The sequence below is a fragment of the Schistocerca cancellata genome, chromosome 5 (assembly GCF_023864275.1).
Source record: "Schistocerca cancellata isolate TAMUIC-IGC-003103 chromosome 5, iqSchCanc2.1, whole genome shotgun sequence".
In the NCBI taxonomy this organism is placed as follows: Eukaryota; Metazoa; Arthropoda; class Insecta; order Orthoptera; family Acrididae; genus Schistocerca; species Schistocerca cancellata.
This window is the reverse complement of record NC_064630.1, coordinates 477,652,593-477,674,598: the sequence shown is the minus strand read 5'-3', so window position 1 is coordinate 477,674,598 and position 22,006 is coordinate 477,652,593. Positions and strand designations below refer to the sequence as shown.

General features: G+C 45.1%; 1 protein-coding gene across 1 annotated transcript in view; it reads left to right on the top strand.

The window, feature by feature from the left end:
* LOC126188611 (methyl farnesoate epoxidase-like) overlaps positions 1–22,006 on the top strand; it is a 198,557-nt gene that overhangs the window by 64,002 nt on the left and 112,549 nt on the right. The window contains exon 2 of the mRNA XM_049930213.1: positions 6,789–7,043. Within this exon, the coding sequence (XP_049786170.1) occupies positions 6,789–7,043 (255 nt within the window). The remainder of the gene's footprint in view (positions 1–6,788; positions 7,044–22,006) is intronic.

Sequence of the window (22,006 nt, the reverse complement as noted above, 5' to 3'; positions counted from 1 at the left end):
AACACGTTGCTCAGATATCATCGGGACTGCTGCGAGCAATCCTTGATTCCGTCGTTTTAAGCGTGCAGAATCTCGTCGACGTCACAGTTACTCATACTGAACAAACTGTAAGCTGCGGTTAATAATAAAATCAACATTGTGTCTTTCTCACTTATTTGATCTTTTCTGCCCACGTCCCATTATATATGGAAACATTTCTATACTTTTGTGACAAAACAAAACACCTACATCCGCCCTTATGATTTTATTTTGTTGCAACCAGTTTCAACGCTTCAATGCGTCATGTTCAGACTGTTGTTGATGCGGTACGGGTTGATATCATCCCTACATATATTACATCAGTTGCCAGCATTACTGGATACGCAGATAATGTCAGCATTGCAACCGTCAGCTGCCAGACACATTACCTGCGTATCGCGTAATGCTGGCAATTGATGTAATATATATGGGGATGATATCAACCCGTGCCGCATCAACAACAGTCTGAAGATGACGCATTGAAGCATTGAAACTGGTCGCAACAAAATAATATAAAATCATAAGAATGACTGCAGGTCTTTAATTTTGTCACAATAGTAAACGCCCGTCGTCCCAGAGACATCCTGCCAAAAGGATGGACATACAAAAACATTCCTATACGTCTTTCTTGCATTCACAACACCAGATTTGTCCTGATGTTCAAAACTGGAACTATTTTTTTTCCACCATAAATCGATTCCGCACTAACGTATTAGAATATCTACCAAGTTTCTCTGCCATTATGATAATTACAGCCCACACTGGATCTCTGTGAATAGCTGCACTTTAATTACACCCACCCACTACTTTATTATGTCCAAGTTTAGAATACGGTCTAATGTCTTAAAACGAATTGACGTTACCAATAGCGGTCTGTAATTCTGCGCATGACTTCTTTTATCTTTTGGTAAATAGAATTGTGTTTCGCTCTTTTCTATCACAGTAAAGAGATAATCGATTAACATGAGCTACCAGATTGGCTATTCTGCATCGTATTCCCTGTACAGTCTAATACACTCCTGGAAATGGAAAAAAGAACACATTGACACCGGTGTGTCAGACCCACCATACTTGCTCCGGACACTGCGAGAGGGCTGTACAAGCAATGATCACACGCACGGCACAGCGGACACACCAGGAACCGCGGTGTTGGCCGTCGAATGGCGCTAGCTGCGCAGCATTTGTGCACCGCCGCCCTCAGTGGCAGCCAGTTTGCCGTGGCATACGGAGCTCCATCGCAGTCTTTAACACTGGTAGCATGCCGCGACAACGTGGACGTGAACCGTATGTGCAGTTGACGGACTTTGAGCGAGGGCGTATAGTGGGCATGCGGGAGGCCGGGTGGACGTACCGCCGAATTGCTCAACACGTGGGGCGTGAGGTCTCCACAGTACATCGATGTTGTCGCCAGTGGTCGGCGGAAGGTGCACGTGCCCGTCGACCTGGGACCGGACCGCAGCGACGCACGGATGCACGCCAAGACTGTAGGATCCTACGCAGTGCCGTAGGGGACCGCACCGCCACTTCCCAGCAAATTAGGGACACTGTTGCTCCTGGGGTATCGGCGAGCACCATTCGCAACCGTCTCCATGAAGCTGGGCTACGGTCCCGCACACCGTTAGGCCGTCTTCCGCTCACGCCCCAACATCGTGCAGCCCGCCTCCAGTGGTGTCGCGACAGGCGTGAATGGAGGGACGAATGGATTCGTGTCGTCTTCAGCGATGAGAGTCGCTTCTGCCTTGGTGCCAATGATGGTCGTATGCGTGTTTGGCGCCGTGCAGGTGAGCGCCACAATCAGGACTGCATACGACCGAGGCACACAGGGCCAACACCCGGCATCATGGTGTGGGGAGCGATCTCCTACACTGGCCGTACACCACTGGTGATCGTCGAGGGGACACTGAATAGTGCACGGTACATCCAAACCGTCATCGAACCCATCGTTCTACCATTCCTAGACCGGCAAGGGAACTTGCTGTTCCAACAGGACAATGCACGTCCGCATGTATCCCGTGCCACCCAACGTGCTCTAGAAGGTGTAAGTCAACTACCCTGGCCAGCAAGATCTCCGGATCTGTCCCCCATTGAGCATGTTTGGGACTGGATGAAGCGTCGTCTCACGCGGTCTGCACGTCCAGCACGAACGCTGGTCCAACTGAGGCGCCAGGTGGAAATGGCATGGCAAGCCGTTCCACAGGACTACATCCAGCATCTCTACGATCGTCTCCATGGGAGAATAGCAGCCTGCATTGCTGCGAAAGGTGGATATACACTGTACTAGTGCCGACATTGTGCATGCTCTGTTGCCTGTGTCTATGTGCCTGTGGTTCTGTCAGTGTGATCATGTGATGTATCTGACCCCAGGAATGTGTCAATAAAGTTTCCCCTTCCTGGGACAATGAATTCACGGTGTTCTTATTTCAATTTCCAGGAGTGTAGATTTCCTTCACGGCCTGGTAACGTCTTTACTGTGAGCAGTATTAATGTTTTTACACAATGTGTTTCAAAGTATTTGCAAGAAACGTCTACAGTCGTCAGATCACATCGTGGGAACATCTTTTGTTGGAGACATGGTGTTCGCTGATGCTGCTGGCAACACTAGGCACCTTTAGTATTCGCCGGTCCAGGGAAGGCGAGATTTCACCGAACTATCGGGTCTACCAACCAGTAAATTAACAGAGCGAATTTCACAAAAAGAATTAGTGTGTCTGTGAGGAGAAACTTATTTTAGAAGCGAATCAGGAATTATAATTTTACTCGGCCTACCACCTTTCACGTAGAGTAGTTGACTAGCTTATAGGCAACACAAGCTGAAAAAGCACACCCCACATTGCCTTCTCGATACCACGTCTCAGGGGCGTCAAGTGTAGGCGGGAAGCGTCAACGAACATGGTGTTCTTAACAAAAGGTGTTCCCTGTGACGTAATCTGTCACCTATAGGCGTTTGATGCAAGTACTATGAAAAGCCCTGTACGTAGGAAACATTTGTTTTAGTGTCATAAACAGGGTGAGTCAAGAGGAAAGGTACGTGAACTGACGGATGACAGCATTAGTGATCCAGACCAAAAAACTTGATGTGGACATATGGCCTATTCCGAAAGGTTTCCGAGAGAGAACATTTTAAATGTACATTTCTATTTATTTTCTGTATTATTCACTGTCATTGTTTAGAACGTATCACAGTAGTATAGAGGAGGTTGAGACGAACATTTAGATAGAAGACTCTTTTGGTATATCAAGTCGGAAAACCACCTCAAACTGGCCTACAAAAAGTACCTACGCTACGGCGTACGCTCATCGCGGGAGATTTCCAATATTCTCGCGATTTCTTCGCACAAATTGTTAGTCCTAGACAAAAAATAAATAGGACCTTTTTTGTTGCAAATTTAATTTAGTTGTGTGATGTCGTCAGTCATACGACCACACCGCCGCCTGCGATATCGATCCGCCGGATGTGATTCTCTAGATAAACGGAACAGAAGAACGGCTGTGCTAGCCAAAGAGTACACAGCCAGTCGCAGTACTTGTGCTCGCCAAGAGGCCACTTCATGTGTAGCAGGGGAGTAGTGCAGTTGTGCCAGTCTACAGCTCGTAGCCGCGCTCAGTGGTCAGCCAGCGCCGATGTTAGTCAGTCATCGTCTGCAGCTCAGTCATTGCTGCCATCAAATCTTTGTAGCCCAGTTCCATGCTAGTCTTCAAATTCACCGGATTCGACATCCAAGATTAATAGAGATTAATTCGTCACTGTAAGATTTGTGACTTGTAAATTGTCAATCTACAGACGCTTAGTCTAGTCGCGTCTGCTATAATTGTCAGCCAACAGATCATGGACTACAACAAAGTTAAGTAATAAATACTTCCTTATTTTGTACTCCTGCTAATTAATTGTGTTTTCCTGTTGTAGCCACCAAGCAGTCTTGGCGTAGTAGAACCCACGTTTCCACCTCCTTGGCTACCTCATACTTGCTACCTCATGTTGATGGACTTGATTATGGCGGAAGATCGAGAGCCATCAAGTTTAATTGTGTGCTGAGACATGTTTTCGTTGGAGTGTCCGGTTTTCGAGTTATTAACGAAAAACGTACAAAAGTGATATTAAACGTGTTCTGTCTCGGAAACCATTCGCAATAGGGCCTATTTCTGTAAGAAATTTTTTCTTCAGAATCACTAATACTATCGCGTCTCAAAGCATGTACCTTTCCTCCTGACTCACCCTGTACATGTGCAACGGTAAGATAGCTGAACGTTTGCTGGAGTCTCATTAGTGAATACATATTTGAACACAACATTTTATCCACTGTCAAGTCACATTATCACCACGTGTCACAAGACTGAATACGTACCTTTCGAAGAGCATACCACTGTGAGACACGCAGGAAGAGAGTAGGTGGTCCCACACATTCTCGATTCAGTTCACATCTTCGGAGTCTGGTGGCCAGAGGAATACAGAAGACTCATCTCGGTGCTCTTCCAACCAAGCACGTACATTGGGATCTGTGTGACGTGTTGCACTGTCCTGCTGGTAGATGCCAATCGTGCCGAGAAAAATAAGGTCCTTACAGGGGCGGACCAGGTCCCAAGGGTTAGATGAATACTTGTGGTGATCCGTTGTGCCTTCCAGAATGACGAGATCACTCAGGGAGAGTCACCATAAAGCTCCTTCCTCCGGCTTGGAACCATCTGACGATTGTTGTAGCGTGTTTATTTTTCTGCGTTTCATCCGTAGATGCCAACGGCCATCTGTCCGATGGAGCGTAAGACGTTATTCACCTGGAAAGGTCACCTGTTGCTGCTCTGTGGACATCCAGTTGTGGTATTGAATTGTAGATTGCCGTCTTTATCTCTGATGAACAGCAGTCAACGTCTGTGCTTGAACAGGACGCCTGTTGTGGAGGTGCATAATCTGCAACATTCGCCGAACGTTCGTACAGGAGACACAGTTGTTGGCCTCTTGGTTCATCCGGGCACTCAGTTGCTTAACAGATTCACGTCTTTTGACTCGTACACGTCTCTGCAGCCACTGCTCACCTCTGTCATCTGTGGACCATGGTGCACCACAGCTACCACGACGTCGGTTTTCGATAGCGCTATTTTGCTATTCACTGAATAATTTAACTACGACGACAGGCTAACAACAAACTCAGCAGTTTCACAAATACTTCCAGCTGTGACTCGAAAGCCAACGATTATGCTCTTTTGGACATCAAATAAATCGCTCCGTTTTCACAATGCGACTACGACTGTTTTGTCTTCCGTGTCCCACTGGCACGCTTCATATACCCTTCATTGTTAGAGCTGCCATCTGCTGTATGAGTGGTTATTGCATGTTGGCGTCGAAAACAGGCGTTGATGACATTAATGTGACTTAATGTGTATTTCGGTTCCAATGTGCATGAGCACACTGTACTTTCAATACGATAACTGTATAAGATAAAAGATACATTGTGATCAAAAGTATCCGGACATCCACAAAAACATACATTTTTCATATTAGGTGCATTGTTCTGCCAGGTACTCCATATCAGCGACCTCAGTAGCCATTAGACATCGTGAGAGAGCAGGATGGGGCGCTCCACAGAACTCACGGATTTCGAACGTGGTCAGGTGGTTGGGTGTCACTTGTGTCATACGTCTGTATGAGAGTCTTCCACAATCCTAAAAATTCGTAGGTCCACTGTTTCCGATGTGATAATGAAATGGAAACGTGAAGGTACACGTACAGCACAGAAGTGTAAAGGCTGACCTCGTCTCTTGACTGACAGAGATCGCCGACAGTTGAAGAGGTTCATAATGTGTAATAGACAGACATCTATCCAGACCATGACACAGGATTTCCAAACTGCATCAGGATCCACTGCAAGTACTATGACAGTTAGGTGGGAGGTAAGAAAACTTGGATTTCACGGTCGAGCAGATGCTCAGAGCCACACATCACGCCAGTATATGTCAATTGACGCCTCACATTGTGTAAGAGGCGTGGACATCGGACGATTGAACAGTGGAAAAAGGTTGTGTGAAGTGATGAATCACGGTACACAATGTGGCGATCCGGTGGCAGGGTGTGGGTATGGCTAACGCCCGGTGAACGTCATCTGCCAGCGTGTGTAGTTCCAACAGCAAAATTCAGAGGCGAAGGTGTTGTGGAGTGGTCGTGTTTTTGATGGAGGCGGCTTGCACACCTTGTTGTTTTGCGTGGCACTATCATTGATGTTTTAAGCACCTCATTGCTTCCCAGTATTGAAGAGCAATTCGGGGATGGTGATTGCATCTTTCAACACGATCAAGCACCTGTTTATAATAAACGGCCTGTGGCAGAGTGGTTATTTGATAATAACATCTCTGTAATGGACTGACCTGCACAGAGTCCTGATCTGAATCCTATAGAACACCTTTAGGATGTTTCGGAACGCCGACTTTGTACCAGGCCTCACCGACCGATATCGATACCTCTCCTCAGTGCAACACTCCGTGAAGAATGGACTGCCATTCCCCAGGAAACCTTACAGCACCTGATTGAACGTATACCTGCGAGGATGGAAGCTATCATGAAGGCTAAGGATGGGCCAACACCATATTAAATTCCAGCATTACCGATGGAGGGCGCCAAGAACTTGGAAGTCATTTTCAGCTAGGTGTCCGGATACTTTTGAACACATTAGGTTAGCTAGACAGTATTAATCGACTACCTACTAATCAGGCATTTCACTGAGGCATTGAAATTCACTTGTTATTGGACGCCTCTATATATGTATTACTGGGTGCCTCCTAAGGTCCGACGTGGTTTCCCCTGGTGGGCAACTACCCTGGTGTCCGTCAGCTGAGCAAGAAACTGGGATCGCAGTACCAGGCGTTCACATATCTCGCCCAGAAGTACAAGTCGCCCGTGGTGGGCCTTCGTCTGGGCGGTGACCTAACCGTCATCGTCTCCACCAGAAGCCTCATACGAGAGGTGCTCACGCGACCAGAGTTTGAAGGACGGCCCCAGAACTTCTTCGCGTACCTGCGCAGTCTGGGTCTGAGAAAGGGTGAGTTGCACTGCTTTACATGTAATGTAGCATTACTACAAGTAGTTAAAAGTAAAGCGATAAATGAGGTGTTCAGCTTCACTGTTATCACAAACATACGAACAGAGACTAAAGCTGGTACCAACCAAATATCAAACTGGTATACAGAATCGACGTAGCTGTCATCCTAGTGGTCGCGATTTAAAAAACAAAACACAAATGCTGTGGCTCAGTGGATAAGTGCCTGCAATGGGTCTAGATCCCAATCTGTACTAGTACAGTTGAAGACAAATAAAAAACGATGTACCATGAAGGAAGTTCGTAGATGTGATGTACATGTGTAGAGAAACAAATGGTTACAATTGCAGAAATATTGGCTGATTTGTTCAAGAGAGAGAACTTCACAAATTGACTAGGTAAATAATGTATTGGTCTAGTTCTGGTCCTTATTCAAGCAGTTATTGGGCTTGGCATTGATTGATAGATTTGTTGGGTTTCTTCCTGAGAGATATCGTTCCAAATTATGTCAGACTGGTGCGTTAGATCGTCAAGATCCCTAGCTTTTTGGAGGGCCCTAAGCAGAATTTTCCAAATGTTCTCAGTTGGAGAGAGACTCGACGACCTTGCTGGTCAAAGTAGATTTTGGCAAGCACGAAGAGAAGCAGCAGAAACTCTCACCATAACCAGGCGGGCATTACCTTGCAGAAATGTAAGGTGAAGATGGCTTCTCATGAAGTGGGGTAGAATATCGTCACCTACCGCTGTGCTGTAAGGATGCAGCAGATGACAATCAAAGGGGTCCACCTACGAAAAGAAATGGCACTCTAGGCCATCATTCCTGGCTGTCTGACCATATGGCGGGCGACAGTCGGGTTGGTATCCACCACTGTCCAGAGCGTCTCCAGACGTGTCTTCGGCCTGGAATCTCACTGATTGGAGTAGAACTGTTTTCAGGATGAGTCCTGCTTCGAACTGAGACCTGATGGGCAGCAGAGACGTGTCTGGAGACGCCTCGGACATGGATGGGATACCAGCGTGACTACTTTACATGTATATGGCCTGACAACCAGGTGTGATTGTCTGGGGTGTCATTTCATTTCATAGCAGGACCCCTTTGGCTGTCATCAATGGCACCCTTACAGCACAGCTATACGTTGACGATATTCTACGCCCCCTTTTGTTGCTTTTCATGGCAAGCCATTCTGGGCTTACTTTTCAGTAAGGTAACGCCTGCCTGTACGCGGCGAGAATTTCTACTGGTTATCTTCATGCTTGCGAAACCCTACCTTGGGCGGCAGTGCCCTCTAACCAGCTCGGGATTTTGAGGAGCTAACGCGCCAGTTGGACTGAATACTTGATCGATGTCACTCAGGAAGATATCGAACGACCCTGTCAATCAACGCCAAGCCGAATATGTGCTTTCGTATAGGCCAGGTGTGTACCAATGCGTTACCGACCTACTCTGTTTGTGAAGTTCTTTCTCTTGAATAAATCTTTCAGTTTTTTCTAAAATTGTAATTATTTATTTGTCTGTACATGCACCTCACAACCACTGATGTTCTTTCATGGTGCATGATTTTTTCCTTAGAGTGTATGTTTTTCTGTTTATCGATTTTTTCAGGTCTTGCAATGATTCATTAATGTGAAAATACCAGCTTACTCTGTAGTCACAGTACTACATCACTTCCAGGCTTTGTCCACTACTGACAAGCACTCGAATAACACTGCAACATTCCATTTGTATTGGAATATCACTTCAGCATCGAACGAAATGGGGGATTCTGTCTGAAACCCATGCACAGGTGCTTTAATGAAATGAAACTATGTGGTCCGAGACACCTCTCCAAGTCTCAAACATCTATGATGTATATATGCAGACGGACGATAGGGTAATCCGTGCAGCCGTGCAAAGCCACTGTGCCTGTGTGGCTTAGTGGTTAGAGCATCTGCCCAGTGAGCAGGAGGCCAGGTTTGAATCCCGGCCTTGGTACAATTTTTCAGTTGTCGCTTCAGTCTGCTTATATACATCTCAGATGTTTGAGACTTTACAAGGTCTCTGGAACCATATAGTTTCATTTGATGGGAGTGAGAGATACTCAGCGATCAAGGAGTTGTTCTGCTACAGAAAACGACGGAAAGAATTGGTGAGTGTGTTTACCGTGTAGATGTTGAAAGGCTTGGCGGGGTGACTTAATGAGCGAGAGGTAGGCTTATATCAGTACCTTGTAAAAACAACTATATGGAAGTAATATTTGATAACGAGACGGACTTCTCCATGTGTTATAAGAAGCAATAAATTTCATTTGTTCCGATGGAAGCCTGAAGTGGATTTTGCGTGGGTCCTCATTTTCGACTTTAGTATGTGATGTTTATGGAGATTTCGGAGGCCAGTTGGTGATCACGTAGTGACTGTTTGTGGTGCCTGTTTTTCAATCTAGTGGCCGGATCTGAGCGTCTTCTGAAAGAACGCTGGTGTGCAAGTCTTAAGGACGAAAATCACTTTCGCGTGATGTTCCACTGCCAAGTAACATAGCTCGATGGAACTTAGACTATAAATAGAAAGACCTGCTTAATATAGTACTATAGGTTGCGCCCATGCATTATTATGCCTCTCCACACCAAAACACCTGGACCACCAGCCCTATCATATTTGACAATGTTCTTGGGTAAATTGTGTGGTCCCACCACTCACCATATGAGGGTGCGTCCAGAATCTCTATTCACACACGAGGCAAAGAGAGGGTACGGGAATGATGTTAGGCAGCTCTTTCGACAGATTGGTCATCAGCTAGACAACAAGACAAAAGGAGCATGTAAGAAATAGAGAGAAAATAACCTAGCGTAATCATACTGAACCTGTTCTCATCCGAGAAGAACACGGGACCCCACTTCCCGTTGATCTAGTTCCAATGCTCGTGTTACCATCGCAGACGTTGCCGCTGATGTGCGAATCCCAATTGAAAACAACGTACTGGTCGGCGGGCACTGTAAAGCACGAGATAGCGTTCCTTGCAGTCCTGTTAAATGTGATTGCAATTACACCCACTGTTTGGGCGGGTTCACTCTTCCCCATTACACAATGCAGCGGTCATCTGCTCTTGTAGTTGATTGCAGCTGACTAATTCCTGCTGTGGCCGAGCAGTTCTAGCCGCTTCAGACCGGAACCACGCGGCTCCTACAGTCGCAGGTTCGAATCCCGCCTCAGGCATGGATGTGTGTGACGTCCTTAGGTTAGTCAGGTTTAAGTAGTTCTAAGTCTAGGGGACTGATGACTTCAGCTGTTAAGTCCCACAGTGCTTAGGGACATTTGACCATCTAATTCCTCTCCTTACGGCAACAGTGTCCGTGCTTCGGAACGCTCCCTATGCATTTGAAACAATGCTGTGAGCAGTACCAAACTCCGGGCTACACTCGTCATACTTCGTCCTTCTTCCAGTTTCCAGATGTTTTTTCTCCCTGTGTAATTCCCTGTGAAATCATCCAGATGTTGCGTCAGGCCATGATGTAACGAACGGCCACAGTCCACCGTAACTGCTCGCTGATCTACGTACGCTGTCTTTTCCCGTCCCTGCAACTTGCCTCTTGTTGCGGGAACAGCCAAATTTGGCACTATGACCACCATGAGATCTCTGCCAACATGAGATCTCTGACATCATACTCGGGTAGTTGATATAGTATGCTACTTTATCTATCTCGTCCGTACGTTTTGCAAAACAGTGGAGTTGGATTGCTGCAGGAGACTGAATAATGCAATATGAGCAGTGACAATATTATCCGTGTTTCACGGGCCAAATTGAGGCTGGCGACTGGTGTTATATGTGTTAAAGTACAGATAATTAGTCTGATCTAGCAATAAATGGTTCCTGGAATCACTGTGGGACAACACGTCATGTGGGACGAAAAGGAAGATTTCATCCCCGTTAAACTTGGTGAGTCAGTTCCGTGGCCGGAAGAGGCAAGGACACACCGAAGACATAGGACCATGTACAATAAAGCATTGCTGTTATTAAACCAATCTTCAGGATGAGGCCAGACTGTATGGTGTATGAAAAATTAAAACGCCCATATCCTGCAGTAGTGGTCATTACGTTCCACATAAATTTGCCCTGAATAAAGATGCCCCTTTTACTAAATAAATAAAGCCCAAAAAGGATAATATAAGAATATGATCCGAGTGCCCTTAAGGTATGATTCAGTATAGCGCAACAGTTATTCTTTGTCATTTGACATAATTTTCTGTTGTTAACTGAGGAAATTTCGGCATACTGTTGGACAACAGAGATCTATTATTACCAACACCAAGCCAAGACAAGCCAATTTAACGCCCAATGTCACAATCAGCGCTGCTGAGAAAGTACTCGGACACACCCCTTCGACGTCCAGGAGAGTGCTCTGGTAATACGCCGTCGCTGTCCTCAGCAGCAGTGCCTGCTGTACGAGCTACGCTGGCCGCCACCGAGACCCGCTACCCGCCCTCCCAACACCATGTTTACGTGTATGGACGCCACCGCGACGATGACCTCCAAAGGTTGTTGAGACAGACTTGACACTTCTGAGGCCACCCGCTCCATTGCCGCTGGCCTGAGTGCCGCCACAGAGAAGAATACACGATTATAACTTTAAATTAATAAATTCATGTGCCGTTAATGTTTCATGATTGTTGTTCAGCGTGCCAGTCGTCTTGCTCCACCGCACTCTATGCTCCGTCATCCCGACAACAGCAGGGATCTTAATCCAGGCGCCAACATATTAGCGTTAGAAATGTTTAAGTCGGTTGACGCAGCCCATAGCAGGATTACGTTACGCCATCATCGTCATAACCGTCTGGACCTCCACTCCCGTGCTACACAGTGCAGTGAATGAAGCATATTCCTGTTGAGCTTTCTGAAAGTCATGTCGAATCGTAGGGACATTAATTCCACACTCAGAGTGTCGTTTGCTAAACCTCAGGAACCTGCAGATTTCTAATTCTTTAGATGAAATACCAGGCAAATGTATTTAACGCCAGTGAGGTGCAAATTTTGGAACTTATCAGGTCGTGAGTAGCCATGTACTAAATCTGTACCAGATACATGTGACATTTGTAGACAAGTTTCAACAGTTGGAGCAGGACTGTTCAGTCACACTGGGCTATGGTCCGGGGTAACTATTCATTTGTTGTATCTGTCAGTGTAATATAAGTGTAGTTTTACCATATCTTTCCTCAGTACCGGCAGTAGCATAAACTGAAAAGTGGTCTAAACACTTGCTGCTACTATGGGTGAAGCTTTCACTACTTCAAATGAGCGAGTAAAAGCCCATGAGCACGTCTTCATTTAGAGCTACATAAGCAAGCTGACACTTCACAAGCTATGGTACAGCAGTCAGGAGAAGTTAAGACAGTGTGAAGTGCACCCTCCCCTTTTTTCGATCCGTCAGCAGCAAATTTAATAATGCCTTTTTCTGGAAAATCAATATAGGACGCAACTGTTAATTACAGACACATTAGCTATTGCGAAATTGTGCAAATGAATAAATGAAACATGTCGGCATGAAACGCCCGCTAAACCCGCTGGGCAGAACAGGTAATTAGGATTGTGGAAAGGGCCAAATAAGGTTGGGGTCAGTTTCACCTTCTGATTGTAATTTATTGTAATTTAATAACACATTTACAACCAAAGCGGCACATAGCCGAACCTTTACCAAATGCTGAAGACCTCCAAACAAGAAATCTTAAAATCAACAAGATATAAATGCAGTTAAAATAGCAAATAAAATGATTAAAAAAGCATATATCGCAGCTAGGTGGAAAGCATCAAGGCAAGGTAGATTGAACAAACATATGCAAAGTGCAATACAAATGGTTGAAGGCCACAATTAAGTATCAAACTTTATAAAAAATTACCATAATCTTTTAAAGGCATAAGGCAGCAATGTTTAAGCTTGAAGATAATTTCAAGAATACAGTTGCAAGGCTGAAAGCCCACAATTAATTTTCCAAAATTTTTAATAAAATATAACCATAATCCTTAAATTTTAAGTAGCTGGAAACAGATAATTAAACACCGGTGCGAAAGACAATAAAGACGACGGCACTCAGAAGCCTCCAGGGAGGTCGGTCTGCCCTCGTTCGCTTAGGTGAGACAGGTGGTGAGCCCAACTACACTCGATCCGTCGGAACCCAACCACGGGGCAGCCACGGACCGACCAACACAAAGACTTGCTTGTCATCAATCAGTACATGAGAACTCAAACACAAAAGGTTACGAACGTGATAATCCACAATGAAGTATGTACGAGTATTAGCTGTCAAAATTACATACAATGTTGTAGTCAACCAATATAGTTAATTGCACCGCATGGCGGCTAAATTTCAGCAATAGAAACACTCTGTGTTGCTCACAGGAAAACCTCCCCAACAGTGAAGCACCGAAACGAACCACCACAACATGAATGGACGTGGCTTGGGTAGTTGAAACCACTACTCAACTTTGACGTCCTGGGTCGGTGAAACACGAAGCTCGTAGCAATTGTACAGCTCCAAACACGCTCCGACACTGTGCAGGGACCACCAGCGGACCCAGCCGACTGCACTGCTTGGAGATAACTTCCCCAGTCCGCAGCAACCCTTCTGACTCCTCTCAGAATGACGACAACATCTAAAATAGTCGTCAGTGGAAATACGACAACTACAGACACACAACCTGACAAACACTTGCACGAAGACCTGAATGATACCAAACAGTAACTAAGCATGCACGAAGACAAATCGGGAGTCGATGCACACACACACACGCAGCCGACTCATGAACGATCGGCTAGCCAAAACGCGTTGTCCAGTAGGACGACCAACCGACGATCCACCAAGACCGTGGCCCGGCTCAATTGCTGCGTGGCGACAATGGTCGGGCGAGCCATGTCGACGTAGACCTCACTGCTGCACCAACCCGACCGCACTAGTGCTGCATTACAACTCCCTGACGGGCAGGTCTGGACTGCGCTCCAGACACGTTCCAACTGACTGGCAGCCCGAACTCGCGACCCGAACTGGCTTACGACAGACGACGACCGGGAAGTAATAGCAGTCAAGCAAAGATATTTTTTTTCCTTTATTGTTATTGTAATACCTGAACAATCAGGGAGGCTGCCAGCGGCATGCTACGCCGCTCTTCAGCCATAGTGTTGACAATAACAGTACAAGAAAGGAGAATGCGAATGACCACAGTGACGGGCAAAAAATAGTCGTCACAGATACACAAAAACACGGAGCTGTTCACACTCGACGATAACGACACTGAAAACACGTTGACACGGCGCACATAACACTGATGAATCCGACAGCACAAGTGAATGTAGAAGCGTGACGGCGGACACTAAAAACACAAAACGATGTCACACACATGAGACACTGATGGCGATGATCTCCGGCGCGCGAAAGTCCACATAGCGTGTACGAGTCCGGGGACCTGCCAAGAGGGGAAGAAGGGTGATAGGGGGTGGAGAGGGTGGAGAGGGGAGAACAAAGATGCCAATGGCTGAGGAGATGGGAGGAGGAGTAGAGGGACAGGGGAGGGGAGGCCCGGGGGAGGAGTGGGGAGAAAGGGAGGAGGGAGGGAGGGTGCCCAAAGGAACAGACACAGGAAGAGGGAGAGAGGATCAAAGTTGGTAGGAGGGATAGATGGAGGGGAGGAGGACATCATCAGGGAGGGGGAGCTGGCGGAAGCCACCTTGGGAGAGGGTAAGGAGGGTGGAGAGATGGAGACCGGGTGGGACGTGGGAATACAGGCGTGGCAAGCAAAGATACTACGAGAGGGGTTATATCGATACACGCTGCTAACACCGCTGACAGTCAGGCAAAGCAGCAACTCAGTGACAGTAGTAATTTAAGTTAACGTAGTGAGTTGGAAGTACGTTAAAAATAGGGTGTAAAAGATGGGGACACGAAGCATGCACGGCTCACTGCATATGGGTACCTTGCAGTCAAGAGGGTGAAGCTAAAACACATATAATCTATTATGAGGGGCTTAGCAAGGCAGGAAAGTTCCAGGAGCTGATTACGTTTTGAGTCAACGCTACCCAAAGGAAAACAGTGTGAGTTTTTTTAGTGAGAAATTGAGTAATTTGTTGCAGAAGCCTAATGAGAAAATGAAATTTTTTTCGGATATGATGTGAGTGACTAATGCACAGACATATGAGCTGACGCAGTGAGTATAAGCTGATGCAGTTACCTTGTGTGAAGCTGAAAATAGGGCTCAGATTCTCCATCCTGACACCATGGAGAACCTGTCTGACCTGTCCAAAGTTATTAGCTGGATGAAATCGATATTTCTATGAAGTAATTTCACCTCTGAAGTAAGATGTTACAGATGTGTATGTAAGGGTCATTTGCAGAAGCAATATCGCCAACGACATTGTTATGAGTGTGGTCGAGTTGGTGTAGGAATAAGAAACGAGGGAAACATCACCAGAAAATTCGTCTGTTAAACACAAACGGGAATGCATCGCCCGTCAGATGGCTTTCCCACTAGAATTTAGCGCTCCACACACATATGCAGAGATAGAATGCTGTTTGTTAGGCTTAGTACAGGGCAAGTGACATAGGGGTTTGGTAGACACAGATGCACACCCGTCAGCCATTAGTCTGGATCACAGGCAAGAAGACACTTGTCTCCATGATACAGTTTACGTGGAGTAGATAACAACTACGTGAAGACATTAGGAACAACTCAATTTGACTTTAACATTGGAGCTAAGAGTTTTCAAAAATTCATAGAAGAGTTGGGGAATGTTGGTGAAGATTATTCTGCAATCCTCGTACTAGACTTTCTTGATAAACATCACGCGAAAATCTTTCTTTTGTGGCACACAGCTGAACTCACTGGAACTTTTTTCCACTACGAACAACAAATGCAAGCGAGAGAATGTTTAAAGGTACACCAATCATGAAGATGTGGCCAACTAAACTGTAAACATTCCAGCTAAATATTGGTTTCCATGTTAACATACCACCAGGTACAGAAATTCCTGCAGATACTGATGTGTCGCAAAAGGTTTTGTTTGTGTTAGAACCACTACAAAGAAACGAAGAGTTAGATAAAATCCATTGTTCCGTGCGTAGATGTGTGCCACAGTTTAGTAATAGAAATGGAGAGTTTATGGTTCCTATCAGTGTAGGGATGAGGTCAGTCTGCCAGAGGCGCTGATGATTGCCTATTTAGATGTTATAAATGAAGAAGACATTGATAGGTCATGTGTCAAATAGAATCACAAGCAAATCATGAATGCGTCTGCATTACGTAAGAAAGTGAACTGCTTGCAAGGAAGTGACCGACAAGTGCTGGAAGTTTTGGTACTATGGTTTTTAGATTTGTACATTAATAGTCCTTTACCAGCGACGCCTGTTACACAACATCATATACCCACAGGTAACAGTGCTCCAGTCTTTAGGAAACCATATCAGGTACCCAAGTGTCAATTATTGATGGAAGAATCCATTGACCAGCAACTGGCACAAGGAGCAATAGAACGTAGTGTTATTCCATGGAACGCAAATGTAGTCATTTTCCCACAGAGATGCTAAAAACTACAGATTCTGTTGCGATTACAGATACTTGAACACCAAATCTGTCACTGACATGTATCCTTTTCCCAGTGTTACAGAGATGTTGGACAATCTGGGTCAATGCTTATACTTTTCAACAACGGATCTGACAGATTGTTAGGTAACATGATATAAATAATAGTAAATAATAAATCATAATTAATAATAATAATAATAATAATAATAATAATAATAATAATAATAATAATAATAAATGAAACTGTGAGGGACGGGAAAAACCCACCGTGGTTCAACAACAAAGTTAGGAAACTACTGCGAAAGCAAAGAGAGCTTCACTCCAAGTTTAAACGCAGCCAAAACCTCTCAGACAAACAGAAGCTAAACGATGTCAAAGTTAGCTTAAGGAGGGCTATGCGTGAAGCGTTCAGTGAATTCAAAAGTAAAATTCTATGTACGGACTTGACAGAAAATCCTAGGAAGTTCTGGTCTTACGTTAAATCAGTAAGTGGCTCGAAACAGCATATCCAGACACTCCGGGATGATGATGGCATTGAAACAGAGGATGACACGCGTAAAACTGAAATACTAAATAACCTTTTACCAAAGCTGTTTCGCAGAGGAAGACCACACTGCAGTTCCTTCACTAAATCCTCGCACAAACGAAAAAATGGCTGACATCGAAATAAGTGTCCAAGGAATAGAAAAGCAACTGGAATCACTCAACAGAGGAAAGTCCACTGGACCTGACGGGATACCAATTCGATTCTACACAGAGTACGCGAAAGAACTTGCCCCCATTCTAACAGCCGTGTACCGCAAGTCTCCAGAGGAACGGAAGGTTCCAAATGATTGGAAAAGAGCACAGGTAGTCCCAGTCTTCAAGAAGGGTCGTCGAGCAGATGCGCAAAACTATAGACCTATATCTCTGACGTCGATCTGTTGTAGAGTCTTAGAACATGTTTTTTGCTCATGTATCATGTCGTTTTTGGAAACCCAGAATCTACTCTGTAGGAATCAACATGGATTCCGGAAACAGCGATCGTGTGAGACCCAACTCGCTTTATTTGTTCATGAGACCCAGAAAATATTAGATATAGGCTCACAAGTAGATGCTATTTTCCTTGACTTCCGGAAGGCGTTCGATACAGTTCTGCACTGTCGCCTGATAAACAAAGTAAGAGCCTACGGAATATCAGACCAGTTGTGTGGCTGGATTGAAGAGTTTTTAGCAAACAGAACACACCATGTTCTTATCAATGGAGAGACGTCTACAGACGTTAAAGTAACCTCTGGCGTGCCACAGGGGAGTGGTATGGGACCATTGCTTTTCACAATATATATATAAATGACCTAGTAGATAGTGTCGGAAGTTCCATGCGGCTTTTCGCGGATGATGCTGTAGTATACAGAGAAGTTGCAGCATTAGAAAATTGTTGCGAAATGCAGGAAGATCTGCAGCGGATAGGCACTTGGTGCAGGGAGTGGCAACTGACACTTACCATAGACAAATGTAATGTATTGCGAATACATAGAAAGAAGGATCCTTTATTGTATGATTATATGATAGCTGAACAAACACTGGTAGCAGTTACTTCTGTAAAATATCTGGGAGTATGCGTACGGAACGATTTGAAGTGGAATGATCATATAAAATTAATTGTTGGTAAGGCAGGTACCAGGTTGAGATTCATTGGGAGAGTCCTTAGAAAATATAGTCCACCAACAAAGGAGGTGGCTTACAAAACACTCGTTCGATCTATACTTGAGTATTGCTCATCAGTGTAGGATCCGTACCAGATCGGGTTGACGGTGGAGATAGAGAAGATCCAAAGAAGAGCGGCGGGTTTCGTCACAGGGTTATTTGGTAACCGTGATAGCGTCACGGAGATGTTTAGCAAACTCAAGTGGCAGACTCTACAAGAGAGGCGCTCTGCATCGCGGTGTAACTTGCTCGCCAGATTTCGAGAGGGGGCGTTTCTGGATGAGGTATCGAATATATTGCTTCCCCCTACTTATACGTCCCGAGGAGATCACTAATGTAAAATTAGAGAGATTCGAGCACGCACGGAGGCTTTCAGACAGTCGTTCTTCCCGCGAACCATACGCGACTGGAACAGAAAAGGGAGGTAATGACAGTGGCACGTAAAGTGCCCTCCGCCAAACACCGTTGGGTGGCTTGCGGAGTATAAATGTAGATGTAGATATAGAAATTATAATAAATAACTGGAGCAGCTGTCCGAATGCAGAGACCTGTTGGAGTGTATGGATCTGTAAGAGCGGACTTTGATGTCCTCTAGACGACCGAATAGCGAAGTAATATTATGTGTTGGGCGGCTTTGGTGATCAAGTCAGAATTTGAGAAGATGATTGATTTGGGTTGGAGTGTTATTAGATGGGATGTAGATTGTTCCGTTGACTAGTTCTGCACATTTTCTTCCTTTATTTAGCTGGGTGAATATCGATTGTGGTGTGTTGGATACATGCTTGTCTGTTCTCTAGACCTGGGACAGACCTTAGTTGAGGTGTAAATTATAGCCAAGATCTCGAAAATGTTACATGACTGAGACCGGTATTCGAGAGTGGAAATATCATTTTGCGTATGTTTGTTTCTAGTTAGTCAGGGGTTTACAGCATGCTGCACATAGATAAAGTTCGGCGTTTGTAGAGAATTAATTTGAAGTCTATATCTTGGGAATTATGATGAACTAGTGATCGGTAGGGTGTAGCCTAGTGCATGATATTGAGAAGTACAGCTAAAATGGTGTAATATTATGGAGAAAGTACATTTGTTCTTGCAGTCTATGAGTCTGAGGATGTTTGTAGAAAGCGAACAGATAAGGAAGGAGAGACAGTAAGGCTTTTGTGCTGAGGAGTGGACAATACCGAATTTGTAAAAAGAGTTCTGAGGGTGACTTAGGTCCGCTGATGTAAGAGGAAAGATTAGCTCTGAGTGTCGGGTCTGTAGAGAGAACAGGTTGACGGTGCTTTCCTAGGATTGGGGAGCATTGCTGTATATAGACGCTGTAGGGATAGGATATTTTTTTCGCATGCTGTAGAGATATACTGGATAAGTGCACTGTTTTGTGTCAAATGTGTATATACTGTATTGTGAAGTTAATGTGGTTTACATTGTGTAGCGTTTGTATATACTGCACTGTAAAGTTAATATTGATTATGTTATGTGACGAGTAGCCGGCCGGAGTGGCCGTGCCGTTCTAGGCGCTACAGTCTGGATCCGAGCGACCGCTCCGGTCAGGTTCGAATCCTGCCTCGGGCATGGATGTGTGTGATGTCCTTAGGTTAGTTAGGTTTAATTAGTTCTAAGTTCTAGGCGACTGATGACGTCAGAAGTTAAGTCGCATAGTGCTCAGAGCCATTTGAACCATTTGTGACGAGTAGAGAGGAAGTCGTAAGGACGGTAGAGATATTTCCAGAGTAACAGCGGTCAAGAGAGTGTATTTCGGATACTTAGCTTATTGTGGAATGCCAATCAAATGAGACCGCGATCGTAAGATTTAACTGTATAAGTATGAGATCAACGACTTCGGTATTCGAGAGCGCGAATATAATTTTTTGGTCTGTTTGCTTCTAGTTATTCAGTGGTTTAAAGGATGCTGTACTTAGAAAAAAAAATTGGTGTGTTCTTGTAGTCTATGAGTCTGGATAAGTTTGTAGAATAAAAGCGAGCAGGCAAGGAAGAAGAAGAGAGAGTAACGCATTTGTGTTGAAGGGAAGCGATCGCCGAATTTGTGGAACAGTTCTGAGAGGGACTTCCGTCCGTTGATGCAGAAGGGCTGATTACCGCTGAGTGTGGCGTGTGTAGAAAGAAAGAGCGGGTTCACAGTGCTTCCTTAGGAATTGGGGCATGTAGTGGGTATTGTAAAGTTAATGTAGCTTACATTGTGTAGGGTTTGTATATAATGGATTGTAAAGTTACTATTGCTTATGTTATGGGATGAGTAGAGAGGATGACCGTGTGTGTGTGTGTGTGTGTGTGTGTGTGTGTGTGTGTGTGTGTGTGTTTGTAGATTGAGGGGGGCTGTGGAGGTAATTTAGCGATATCTGTAAAAGTAAGCATAGGAAGCATCAGAAAGAAAAGCAGGATGGTACTTCGATAACGGGTCCTTAGGAAATTAGGCCAGTAAATTCGATAAGACGGAATAAGAATGATTAATCGATTGTGCTGGGATATAGGAGGGTTGAGAACATTTGCGAATGTTGAGAGCTGGAAAGGTAGGAGGGGGGGGGGGGAGCGCATTCAGTATTATTTTGGTGAACAATTTCTGTTACGGTAAGAATTTGAATTTAGAAATAAGCTGAGAAAACACGAAAGCGAGCGTTAACTATTTTTGGGGGCACTATACAATTTCGAGAGAGGTTGACTGGGCTCTTAGTTTTCTTTTTTTTTTTTTTAATTTTCAAATGATCGTTTTAGACTGAGAGGGGAGAGAAGCACTGGGATGTGTGCGGACGGTGCGTGTGTGAACTCGCTCTCGGCTATTCTGACAACAGACGTGAAGGTGTTGCATATAGGCCGGCAAGCAATGGAATGCGGCCTTAACATGTGTGTTGGATAGCACTGAGTTAGGACGGTGACAGACGACTAGCGTGGCCTGGCTTGTATAGTCATGTTCGGCGTGTAGGTGATATGAATTTCTCAGGTGTTGGGTATGAATGCGGCTGTCATCAAGTCATGTTTGAAGGGTCGAACAGAGGCCTTTGAGCGAATTGAGAGCTGTCGGACGTGTGACTTAATGTGGGACAGGTTGATTGCGCGCGTCTGTTGAGTTACTTTGCTGTGCGTTATTTGGACAGATTACGAGTACTGATGGTGTTTACAGTTATGTGTACTGCATTATTTAGGAGCAGTTTGATATTGTGCACTGAAATTAGGAGCTGTTTGCGTGTCTGCTGACTGTGCAACATGACACCAGGTATATCAGGACAAGTGTTCTTTGTATGAGAGTGATAGGTATACTCGATGCGTAAATAAAATGTACGTTACGTATTTGTGGGACGAGATAGAATACGAGAGAGTTCGAGTTGGTTGTTATTTTTTCTACTTGGAGGGTTTGTTAGATCGAATTGCTGAGGTGAGTAGCTGCGAGAGCGCGAGGGATGTGATTGCAGCACATCTCCGTTTCTCAGCGGTTAACTAAAGATGGGGCGAGCAATGCTCTCGGCTTAGGTACTGGGGGTGTGCTCTGGCTATGTGCTAGACCGTGTGTATTGAACAACAGTATTAGGGTCATGGTTTAGCTAGAATATTTATACAGGAGTATGTCCGACGCGAGTATAAAGGTCCAGACTGTGATGTGGGCGGGCTCGCGCTCGTGGTGTGTGAGAGAGGCAAAGCAGACGATTTTGAGTCATCACAGTTGACTTAGGTTAGTGGCTTCGTTTGCCACAATTTTCTTGTGTTTGGTAGCGAAACACGAACTGA